Source organism: Falco punctatus (genome assembly GCF_963210335.1).
Source record: "Falco punctatus genome assembly, chromosome: 5".
Taxonomy (NCBI): Eukaryota; Metazoa; Chordata; class Aves; order Falconiformes; family Falconidae; genus Falco; species Falco punctatus.
Window position 1 is genome coordinate 86,039,511 of NC_137584.1, and position 12,960 is coordinate 86,052,470.

At 35.2% G+C, this 12,960-nt stretch overlaps 1 protein-coding gene across 6 annotated transcripts in view; it reads right to left on the reverse strand.

Annotated features, from left to right (window-relative positions):
* Nucleotides 1-12,960, reverse strand: part of CEP170 (centrosomal protein 170) — a 102,570-nt gene that overhangs the window by 53,571 nt on the left and 36,039 nt on the right. For all 6 annotated transcript variants that reach the window (XM_080390462.1, XM_080390461.1, XM_080390459.1 and 3 more), the window contains exons 7-9: nucleotides 12,423-12,557; nucleotides 4,010-4,486; nucleotides 739-1,385 (exon numbers count right to left, since the gene is read on the reverse strand). In XM_080390462.1, coding sequence (XP_080246588.1) covers nucleotides 739-1,385; nucleotides 4,010-4,486; nucleotides 12,423-12,557 — 1,259 coding nt within the window. The remainder of the gene's footprint in view (nucleotides 1-738; nucleotides 1,386-4,009; nucleotides 4,487-12,422; nucleotides 12,558-12,960) is intronic.

Below are 12,960 nucleotides of genomic sequence, written 5' to 3' on the forward strand. Positions count from 1 at the left end.
TAAACGGAGCTTCTCCTACCCGTATCTTCCTGTCGAACCCAAAGAAAAGAGTTATTTGCAGTTATGTAACTGCAAATATGGTTTGTATTGTTATTCATATTTTATTGGTATTGTTACCAAAAAGCTAATGTTACTTGGCCATTATAAGATTCCTAAATCTAATGAAGCCTATGCCTATATTCAAACTAGGAGAATGACATTGCTATCACATAAACAGTTTTGGAAAATGAATGCATTTTTATACTTACTCTTTATAATGGACATTGAAACTTAAGTTACTGTTATAGAATACAGCTTATTTCTAAGTATAGAAAACATTTACAATACTCTTCTGTATGATAATTTGGATGGAACCAATTTACATAATGAAAACTAGACAAGCCACAGGATTTTAAGAACAGGTTAGTATATCCACAGGGACATAAAAATTCAAATCTAACGACTCTCATAAAAATACCAGTCAACTGAATTCTCTTGCCTAGTATCCTTACAGTACTTTAATCTTTTGAAAACATTAGAACCACCAAACTAAAAGAACGGCAGTATCAAGCAGGAATAATTTTTAGCCAGATGCCTGCTGCTGCTTTTATGACATTCCACATTCCATCATTACAGACTAGCACAAAATCTTGTATGATTGCAGCAGCTTTAATAAGTAGAGCTGAAGTGCTGAAGGCAACACTGCTGCCTGCACATCATACACCATTTCAGCACCAGTACGCATTTTAGGTTTCTCACCTTGTCAATCATTTTACGGGCTTCCATTTCTTCAGAATTGGGATTTTCCAACTCGATAGTGTAAGTACCTTTGTCACTCTGGTCATCTTCATTGTCCTTTTCAGTAGCAGCAGAAATATGTTGGCTTTTCAACTTTTTGTCCATCTCCTGGTTCTGACTAGGTCTATGGCCGAGGCTTCCCGAACTCTTTAACAATGCAGCTTGTAAAACGGGTAATGCAGCAGAAGGTTCTTCTGATTTTTGTTTTAGAAGTTTTGCATGAACACCATGTACTGCTCTGTGATGAGATGAGCTAGTTTGCACAGATGAAGGGACTGCTTTCTCTCCTGACATAGGTTTCATCCTTTCAGCTCGTGCATGAGGTGTTGGAGATGGAGACTCTGGGCACAGGGCTCCTGCATTTTGAGAAAAAGAGTAAGAACGTCTCTTTCGAGGATGGTCTTCATCAAAGAACTCAATCATAAAGGCAGTCTGACTCAAGCTGGCTTGCTCTTGCTGCTTTTCTGTGGAATGGACTTTCTGGTGTGACTTTTTCAGCTCTGCGTGATGATGCCTTAAGTGTTCTTCAAGTGCTGCCCTCTTAATGTAATGCCGGTGTGCACCAGCATTTTCTGAATCACTTTGTGTACCATCATCATGCTTATTCCCTACAAGCAAAGCAAAAGAATATATAGCACAATGAAACAAACAAAAAAAACCCCACCCCAACCCAAAGACTGGCAAACCAAGAAAGAATTTCAAATTTGTTTTCTCATTGGACTCCAACAGCTTTCAGTACCTGGCTCTGCACGTTCTGTACAGCTCCTTGTAATGCATTCAACTCGCTACAAAATACCTTACAAGCTGATAGGTAGCAGCAGTGCAATTAAATCACCCTTTTTCACTGATATTCTCATCTGTGAATACTTATCAGTGACTTACAAAAGCTGGTATTTTATCAGCTGTACTACAGTACATTTCCAAATTACCTTAATTTTGTTACACAGCCAGTTGGTTATAAATGACTACTGAAACACTCCAGGCAGGGTTAAGCGGAAAAAAACCACCTTAAAATAGTCCTTCCGGTAGCTGAAAAGACCCACTGAGAGCCACCGTTCATATTGTTGGATTCCTCACACATTTACAACAGTTCATCATGAGAAACGTCTACTGAAAATTGGAATCAATTCTTTATTACTCTTTCCAATAAGTACAATGAGTTTTTCCATCATTCACTCCCCTCAGCATCTGATGTATGCATGTAAAATGGTTGCTATTACTTATTCATTCCAGAAACTACTTTGAGATCTATGAATAAGGATTATGTATTTAATGAATCACATGCACACATATATATGTATATACATATGTATATGTATACATACATAATGAACCGTATATACACCTATAAATATACTTTGTAATGATACCTGAAGATGCATGGAAGGCTGGATATTCATCCACAGTAAGTCACATTTAACACAGAGCAACTTTATGTACAATGAAAGTGTCTAGACTTCTAAGTTTGAGCTCAGTCTGGGAAGGCACAGTTTAACCTTCTTTGAACTCTTTTGGATAAAGTCTTACTCATGTATACATAGCGTGTACATTTTTTTTTTTTTATAATTCTCAAGAGAATAGCTTTTTTAACATTTTCTTACTTACACAGGATATGCAGCAACTATTCAGTTAAATAGTAATCACATATTGGGAAATCTTATTTATCAGACTCATAGCACAGAATATACAGCTGAAATCCTTATTTACATTCCTGTTTTCTATTCATTTGGACAGTGCCTAAGAAAATGATGTGATGGTTCATATAATCCAAATAATAAATATCAACACCACAGTGAAAGTCATGTAACATATTTTTAGCAGTGTGACTTCAGTACAGAATATTGTAAGAAAAAGCTGAGGAAAAAAACCAAAGAGGTCTTGTTTTGGTTTTTTTAAAATCAATCTTCTAAAGCGGCTAGGTATCTTCCCTACTATGATTTGAAAAAGTACAATGAGTGAGAATATACAAAATTCAGGTATTCATTATGCCCATATGCACCCCATAGTTTACACCTCTTTCAGGTGAAAATTTACCAAACTTTGATGTCTTTCTGCCAGGAAAAGGCTAAGGCCTTGTAAACAAAGTCCTTCCTATTTATCAAAGTGACACAGCTAATATTTTAAAGAATGTTCATAAATGTAATACAGCATCATGAAGACCAAAGAATCCTCAGTGATTCACTCTAGAAGAAATATTATACTATTATCTTAATGGCACCACATTGATGTAATTATTTTTCCAGAATTTTACTTTTTAGCTGAATTTGGAAGAGTCAGCCTTAAAAAGCAGACTTTTGATCAGTAACACAAAGCTCGTTGTACCCAGTCCCTGCTGGTTTAAGAGCTATACATGATAATGTTGCAGAATCAAGAAAAATGAGAATTGCAGGGTTAACATGCTGAAATTAGAAACAGAAAATAAGACAGACTTGAAAAAGTTCTTCAGCAGTTTTCATTCTGAAAGTCTGAATGTCACTGGAATCTTCATCTGAACATCAAAACTATTTTCTTCTCTATTCTGCTAAGAGGCATCCAAAAGAAAGTACTTACCATGATCAATGCTTGATTTAATTTTATTATAAGTATCACTGTCTGCAGTAAATCAACATCTATAATCACCTACAACTCCACTCAACAGCAGCATTCTTACAAATACAATATTCTGTAAGCTTAGTATAAAAATTGAAGCTCTTGGTCTATTTCAGATTTGTGACTCAAAAGTGATCCATCAAACACGATCCATTTAAGCAGAGTAACTATATGATGTATTCTTTGCCGTAAATGTTTTTCTTAGAGCACATGAATATTCACAGAACATATGCTATTGGAAGAGCTGCTAAAAGCATAAATTGAGCTTCAGAGCTTTGATTCTAAAAAGCAATTCAGCTTTTTAAAGTAATGCATGGGAAAAAGTTAAATATATAAAATTTAACTAAGGTTTGGGTTTTTTCCTGTTCCCTTTAAGTATCAATGTTTCAAATACCTGATGTTTTCAGCTGTACTAGAGTATCTCCAATTAGTATACACATTGTAAGATGATTTAGGATTCGGTTTCCTGTCCTCTTTTTAAGACTTAACACTGCAATAAAATTTCCCAGTGTGGATCCTTGTGCACATGTGGAGTACCTGCCATTTCAACTGAACTCTGCAAGGGCTCAGGGATCCCCTCACTGGATGCTGGTGAGGAATGGTTGCTTTCAGAAATAAGCATAGCTGGAATTATTCACTTTACCTTTCAGTCTCTTCAAGTACACTGGAACGTCACTCTTAATACTTTTGGAATCCTCCTCTGTTGGTTCCCATATCATTCTAGGAGGATTGTTCTGTGCTAGCCAATCTGCTACTTTGCTCTCTGCAGCCATCATCACCGTTTGAAGCCCAGGCAGGTCCTGGCCACTGGAGGAAGAAGGCTTTTTTGACTTGTGACGCTGTTCCGACGTGAATTTTGTCACGTGATCTTTGATCGTTACTTTTCCTGGAGTGTTGTCATCAAATTCAATGGTAAAGGAAGCATGACCTGCACCTGTTGCATGGGAGCTTTGAGTGTCTTTTGTTGGAATTTCATGAATAGTACTTTCGGCTACCTGTGAAGGCTGCTGGAATTCTTTGGTAGGGATTTCAAAATAACTTGGCTCCCTACAGAAAGGATAAAGTTCTTCACTTGCAGCTGCAGATTGCTCCTCAGCTTGCTTGGCATCTGTGCTGCATCCTATTAAGAAAAATAAAACACAGATTTCACAATACTTGGGAACTTCAGGTTCTTCAAGAAGTTTCTGCACTCCTGTAAAGGCCACTTGAGTAATTTCTGGAATAAACAGTAAGACTGTGGAGAAGATTGAGCAGCGTAGTTTTGGAAAGGTAATCCCAGAATTACATGTAAAAAGTATTACTGAAAAGACAGCATGAGCTTTGGCTGTAAGGAACGTAAAGTGGAAAAAAAAACTCACTTTGAATTTGTCAAAGGAAATTTGCATTCCAAATATTTTTAGATGATATAAAGGTCAGATGCGTTATTAGCATATGGAGAAAAGGTAAACCACATTAGAGAACTAGTTGAGATGATCATTATTGCAATTCCAATTCACTGCAATAACATCAAATCAAGGTGCCCCCAAAACAAGTGCTAGTGATCTGGCTTTCATCTCCTGCAGTCGATAGCTAGTATAATTTTGTTTGGTAGAACCCTCTGGAAAAACAATTCACACATTAATGCAAGATAAACATTAATTCTGGCTTGAAAAAGTTTCATACTGATAAGCATTGGAAAGTGTTTTGGAATTCAAACACTTTGTTTCCACAAAAGATAAAACCAAAGCATCAAGTAAATCCTACTGTCATCTGCTCTTATCTTACTTGCTTCCATACTTTGTAGATGAACAGGAAAAGTAACAGTAGCTGCAAGCACGCAGCTCTAACCATGCTCTAACTGGGTAAAAAAAGCAGCATGTGGAAGAAGCACGAGGTAGTAATTGAAAGTCCCAGTGTATAGTCTGAACGAAGGTTAAAAGCTTCTTGTGGTTGCAAGCAAATCTACCAACGTGCCTTTAAGAAAACAAACCTTCTGGTTGCATTTCATGAACTAGTAAGCTAGCCAAAATATCTGGTGTAGAGATCTGCTATAATCAACAGATGCTTGAGGTGTTAGCAGCAATGGCAAGTTACAGTCCAGCAAAAGAATTCTGAAGAGTTCCTACATGATTTATCATGAACCCCATTAAGATGTTGAAGAAATCATTTCAGGTTGCCAGGTAAAGGAATAAGAATACAATTAATAGAGTTCTGGTGCTAAAAATAGCCACGCTGTATTAGCTGAGACAATATTTCTATATGAAACTACTATGCAACAAGGTGGAAACAGAAACATTTATAATGGAGTCAGGAATTTAAGGGGTGAAGGATGCAGGACAGCTTAACACGCCGATGCTGTTCTTCACAAACACATGCTTTTTGTGAAGATTTAGGAAAAAGTTAAAAACCAAAAAATAAAAAGGATGGTAATTTGATACAGAGACATAGAACTAATTAACAGACAGCATAATAGTTGGAAAAGTTAAAACCAAGAATGCTGTTAAGGAGTGATAACAAAAATAGTACACATTTTTTATTATTGCCATGCTTGGATACCAACAGGATAAAATAACTGATGCAGGTAACACAGCTATTTAATTTATTTTATTTAAAAGTAGCTGTTGCAAACACAAAAGACGTTCATATACTTTTTCTACAGTGCTGTTGCATTCCAAGAATACCCTAGCTAACGCTTTTCACTGTAGTGTCAGCTAACTCACCTCTGTGGGGTAGTTTTCAGGCACTACAACAGCAACTCACCACTCCCCTCCCTGGGAAGCAGAATGCCTTTTTACTCCCCTTCCTGAAAACATTTATGCCGGCAGACAAACAAAATGGGATGAATTCATTTTACCGATTCAAAGATCATTAAAAAGGCTTTTATGTTTATAGAGAAAATGCACAGAAATAAGCAAAAGTCACACTTTGCAGCTAATAAATTTCAAGTAAAATACCATCACTCTCCATTTGTTTCGGTCAGCTAACAAGCTGGAAGAGATCAAGCTCTAGCAGGATCCATTCTAGAGCCAGGACCCTTACAGTACGTAACACTGTCACTGGACAGGAGAGTAATCCACCAGGGAGCCAATTCATATGTATCTTATTTTTTTTCCTACAATCCTGTTCAGAGCTTCAAGACTAAAATTCCATGCAATTACTGTAACCAAAAATTAAGCAAGATACAGTGCTCAATGCTCCTTCAAAAGACAACTGGCTAATAAAGTGTGTTTTGAGAGATACTTCTACTTCTGGGCCAGGGGCAAGAGCAATCTGCTGGCCAAAAAAAAATTATATTTTTTCAGCAGATATGAAATAACTGGTTCATCACCATCTTTTGGAAACTGTAAGACTGTAGCCAAACTGCATCAGATGTATGGTAGGCTTAAAATGAGGGGATCTATTAATACTGGCTTGTCAACCTTGATGGACAACTTCATAAAACAAATGTTCCCTGTGAAACTTGCCTGCACCAAATTTAACATGTGAAATCAACAGTTTATACTATAATGATATGTGCAGTATTTGATTCTAGTATTTTTGATTAAACAGATGCTAATATGGTTTGAATCTAAATTATGACAGAGTGAGTTTAATCAAAAGAAGTAAGAAACTGAACTACAATTAAATTTTAATTTTTTCTAAACTAGGAAAATTCTTAGAAATTATAAAATAAAAATATCTGCAGTACAAGTTAATTTTAATTACTTAAAAATCCTATTCTCAGTCTGAAGTACTTGCATTTTTAGAATACTTAAATACATCACAACTGATTACACAAGGAATTGAAAACAATGAAAAAACAAAAAATTAATATAGAACCTGATCTGAACCACCCTTCAGAATTTTTCACCCGAATTCTAAACGCAAGTCCTTACAGTTTTCTAAATATTGCAAAAAGTGATCTATAAAATAGCCTTACCTTTGAAATCCTATTATAAAAGTCATCTGCCAAGATGAAGGAAATTATGTATCAGACTAAATACAGACAGCTTTAAGAGAAAATCCTCAAGCAAATACTGAAGATAACGGTCACCATGGCTCTATAATTTTTAAACAAAAGCAGCATAGTATCTGTACAGCAAAAGAGGCAGTTGTGTGGAACTGAAAGTGTGTTTTGGGAAAATGGGGGGATGGATGGGTTGTGAACTGCAATCTCTTCAGGGACTAAAGCGATTTCTGAACAGGCAAGAGTGAAAGGAAAGGAGCAGAAAAAGAACCGGGTATCTGCAAAGAATGAGCTCTCATTCTACAAAGGTCTAGAGCTACAAAAGACAACTGTGGAACAGTTTCTACAAGGCGAGTAAGGAAGCAGTGACTGTAGGTGCTACACAGGTGTAGTGAGACTATTAGCAAAATAAATGAGGCTAGGAGAGACTAAGAAACTAATATTTGGGAAATCATAGGCTTAATCAAATGGAGATTCAGGGAGATCCTTTACTAGAACAGTCTCAGAGATGACCATCAGAAAAGCAACATTCACTTTTTGACATTAGCAGAATTGATTACACCTTCCAGGGCTTTTGTTTTTTTAAACTTTATTTCTTAAGTTACAGACCAAATACTCAGAATCTTAATATCTTACTTGCTCACCTGGACAAGAAATGTCATAGGTGTTCTGTGCTATTCAACACAATACACAATCACAAGAAATTGCCTGTGTATATGAATATATTATCATCTGCAATGACTGAATGAAACCTCAGAAAATATTTTGCAGTCTTCAGATTTTTAGAAATGTTCTTTTTTTTCTGCCTTAAAAATACAATTTTAAGAATAAAACTTGTGAAAGAAAATGATCTGGAATTTCCAAGCCCTTCTTGAAAAAATGTCTGTCAACCTGGAGCAAAATATTTAGTTCGCAGAAGGTATTAGAAGTAGCCAAAATAGCGTATTTACGCAATACCCCAAAATACTTTTTGTATGTTATTATTGCACAGTACCAAATATAAAGCCATGTTTAATGAAAAAAAAGCTGAAGTTAGCGGTTTTGAACGTGCAATTGATTTTTTTTTCCTTTCTCTTTCTCTCCATATTACTAATTGTTCTTTCCCACTTACCATTTAGGTTCTTTTTTTGCTTTACAGCTGAAGCATATTTTTCATTTGTTATTTAAAGACGAGATTGTAAAAAAATACATGTAGTGATTCACCTAGTATTAAATAAGATCATCTTTGTCTTCTAATGTTATTACAACCTGTCCTATGAAATAATACCAAAATTTTCTCTCAAAATAAATGTATAAAAATCCCTACCTCTCATAATAAAATGTTTAACTGCATGCTTTAAAGGTGTTAAAGTGGAAAAAGTGCAAAACTAATCTTACTTTAACGTACTGCTGTCACGGCTCTAAAAAGTTTTGTAATCTCCCTGTGACATACTGTGCACATTCGCTGCCACAACTTTGCAAAGCAAGCCTTACACACGCAGCACTTGCATGTATGTATTCCAGGCAGCTGACTTCTGCCTTTTCTCAGATCTCTGGTAAAGGCATTAATGATGTAAACTTTTATAAGTACTACCATACCATGAGCAGAGAACGCAATTTTTGCTCTTCCAGGAAATGGGAGTGTAACACATACCAATAACAGTAATTACACACCTGGTAAACTTGCCAATATCATGTAAGTTTAACAGCTGGGGCACAGATAGTCACACTGTAGTTGTATATGCAAATGTTCATTTTAATACGGACTAGTAGATTGATGGAACATTAGAGCAACATGCACGTTCGAAAAAAAGCAGAAAGATTTTTTTTCTTTTTAAGGTTTTTGAGGCTATTCTGCTGTTTGCAAATAATTTCCATTAGTTAGATTCTGATGTGATAGAAAGACAGTAACATCAAAATAATCTTATTAACTTGAGACTGTAAAGACTAATTGTCTATAGTTGGCTTAGCAGAAACAAATTACCCATTTCAATCTCCTCATTAAACCTTGCCCCATCTGTTATAATTCATGCCTTCTTTTCTATTCAGTGAATAATCAGCACCAAACCATTAAAGCATGAAGCAGATTCTTCATAGGATTAATTTGTTAAAATGTTATCAAGCTTTCTTGATTTGAGATACTGAACAAAAAGTTCAAGATCTTACATAGGTGAATTCACCTTTAATGTACTTACTTTTAGGCAGTTTATGTTAGGAAGCATGTTCCAAATCAGTGTTTTAGATAGTTAATACAACTTACCCCATGAAAGAACAAATAACTGCATCAGTCTTGAACCCTTTTTTTCAGTTTGCTTTTATTAAAAAGTGTCTAAACATGACAGTTTGTAATGTTTCAAATTTCCTTTCATTAAAGTGTTTCTTTATATTGATTTCCAATCATTGTATTAATCTCTATTATAAAACCTATGTGCCTGAATAAAACATTACTTGTTGAAAATTAACTTAATGTTTTCATGGAATGTAATTTTGGGCCAAAGAAGCCCCAAAAGCTTGTCTTTATTTTATTATTGTGTGAAAACATTCAGGATATTTTTTTTTTTGTACACACTTCTACATGGACGTAGTTAGTGTTCTGAGATTGAAGAAATGTGTAAGAAATGTGTCCAGAGAGGGAAATATCAACTCTCATCTGGTCTGTCTTCTCAGGCTCCCTGCCAACACTACTAAAACCCACCTACGACAGTCAAAAAACAGAGTAGTAAAACATAGGACTAATGTCTACTCAGAGATTAAGTGATCAAGATAAATAAATCACTTGTCTATAGAAGGGATTTTAGTTCCATATCCTCCCAAATTAAATTGTTTTGCAATAATGTCAGGTTTTGTTTTTTTCCCAACAGTCTCTTCCTGTAACATTTAACATAAGTTTTTGTTTAGTGTGTGCTTATTCAAAATAAATTCCATTCTTGCAGATTTATTAGTATTTCAGTTTGAAGGAAACAGAAGCTATTCGTATTTTCTACTTAGACTAATTCTATTTGTAGGTGATAAATTAATGATTAAACAGCAGCAACATAAACAAAAGAGATTTCTAATATATGGTGGACATTTTTAAAAAACAGAAATGTATTTGCCAAGAATGCTCTGGACAGAAATTTTATTTTATTTAGTGTATATATATGGAAAACATACAAAATCAGCTAAACACTGTGGAAAATATTAGTCCATTTTCTCTACTCATAATTTATTTACTTTATGATGAATTCACTAAGGCAAACCATGTCAAAAATATCCCCGTTACTGAAGGCCTGCCTCGAATAAACTTACTTTTGTCTATTACTGAAACAGATTGCACCTCCCTGGTTAGTTTGAGAGGAAGCTGGAATCTTACTTTTCTTTGAGCTCAGGAACTAAGACAGAGACACTGACCACTTGCTGAAAAATTGCTTGATAAAATAAATACCAGAGCATGTAAACCATTCCAATATTGCTTCTGAAAAACCGATTCAAAATGACGAAAAAATAAGTACAGGCATACTATTAAACAGAAGCCTTGTTAATGGCATGGCATCAGAACGACAGATTTTGGGATATTACTTTTTAATAATCCTATATTTAATAAGGGAAAATAACATGCATGTTTTAAAAATTAATGTAGATAGATACACATGAGTATTGAATGCTTCATGAATTCTTTTTTTTTTTTTTTTTTTTTTTGCTACAGACACTGGCATCTAAGCAATGAAAACACAGATACTAGAGACAGTCCCACCCCTGTTTTGGCATATACAGCCAGACACAGAGTCACAGGTTTCCGAGCCAACAATTAATATTTCCTGTAACCTGGAAAGCAAGGAGAATCATGTGGCTAGCAAGTCTGTCAATGGCATGACTCAAAGTCAAGGACTTAATTCTTCTTCATTGTAAATGATGACATACGTGCTTTCCCTTTTTGTTGAGAAAAATGGATGTGGAACAATATCTTAACAGTCATTGTCTCTCATTATTATTGCCACTGGGAAAAAAACTTATATTCTTTAGGAATGCTTAAAAATGTTTGAAGAACACATTTCTAGACAAGATTTGAACTGTAGAGTTATAGATTGCTAATGTAGGATATTAAACCTCTAGTTAGTTAAAAAGCCTCCATAGAGGCACACGAGAGCGTACTCCTCCTGTGCTCTGTACAGTAGTTTTTTCACCATAAACCCAACCAAATAAGAAAGTGTTCTGTAACTGGTACTGAATTATTTTATATGCCACAAAGTTCTTTAAGTTGCACAAAAAGACACTGACTTCATTGCATCAAAGTGTTAGTTTAGTTTGATTTTACATGCTTTTTCTCCAATTCCAGAAAAATACCTGTGCGATAACCAAAGCAACTACTATTACAGGAAGAGAGAATTCCCCACCTCAGTTGAAGTACTCTAAAAAAACTATAAATTAAAAACTGTTGAGCCTCAAATACATGTCTAAACAACTAAACAAACATGGCTGAATATTGTCCTAATTTAAGTTTTACAGCTATTCTCTTTATTAGAGTAGCAGTCACTTTATTTATATGCCTCGTGATAGCTCTAGAAGCCTAATTATAGACACTGAGCTTTAAGTTTTGGCAATACATACTGTGTGTAGACAAGCTAACTGATCCCCTCCCTGTATTATGGGGAAATAAACTTTACCAGTTTAGACTATGCAAATCTTTACTGCAAGAACTGTGAAATGCAATTCCCACAAAGCAGCTTTATTGAATTACAGGAGAGAACGCTAGCATAGATCACCTTATATAGCTAAAAATCTAGTACAGATATAATATAGCACCGTTTACTTTCAGAAATTATTTTGATGAAATAGCCCTATACAATCTCTAATTTTAAGCATACAAAATGGTAGATATGGGAGGAATTGATAAATAAGACACACTGGTTCAGGTAACATTATTTTCTATGTTTACTGATAACAAATTGTATTAAATACCAGGAAAGTGATACATTACATGTGAAACTGGTCTCTGGAAATGCATGGTTTCTGACAGAATACATTTTTTAAACTAACTTAATTTTAATAGGCTTTCACCTATGCAAATTGTCTAGGAAACTTCCAAACATTAATATCTGTATAGTTCCCTAGTTAAGAATATATGGACTTTACTAAAGAGGAAAAACCCACAAAAATAAGACAACAGACTTACCTGAAGCCCCCTTCTCATGCATTTTTTCGTCATGCTTGCTATCTGGCTTGCAACCATTCTTTTCATCAGCTTCATCATCACCCCACCAGGCTGGCTGTCCGTACAAAGGTGTCCCACGAGGCATGGCAGAAAGATCTATAAAACCAGCCCAAAGCGGAGGAAATTACTTTTCTGTTTAGTTGTGATATTTAGGTTAAAATAACATGAAGAGAAAGTCATTTGCTTGGGTCATTTCTCCTGGAAGCTGAAGGGAATCAGCTGCATGTATTTGCCTAAATACAAAACAAACTTGGAGGCTGGATAACTGATCTGGCTTCTAAATATAAAAGCTTACTAACAACCTGATCAAAACTTCTGACACAAATGTTTATGCAAAGGCAGCTGACATCTCTTATTGTTACCCTGATGTATCCGTAAACATTACTTTCTGCTTTCAGTTTGAGGTCATCCGCACAGCAGTACATTTGTAAAAGCTGTCCACTGCTATTTCTGTGAGAAGATTCTCGTTTTTACCCACACTGACCTTTCAATGAAATCT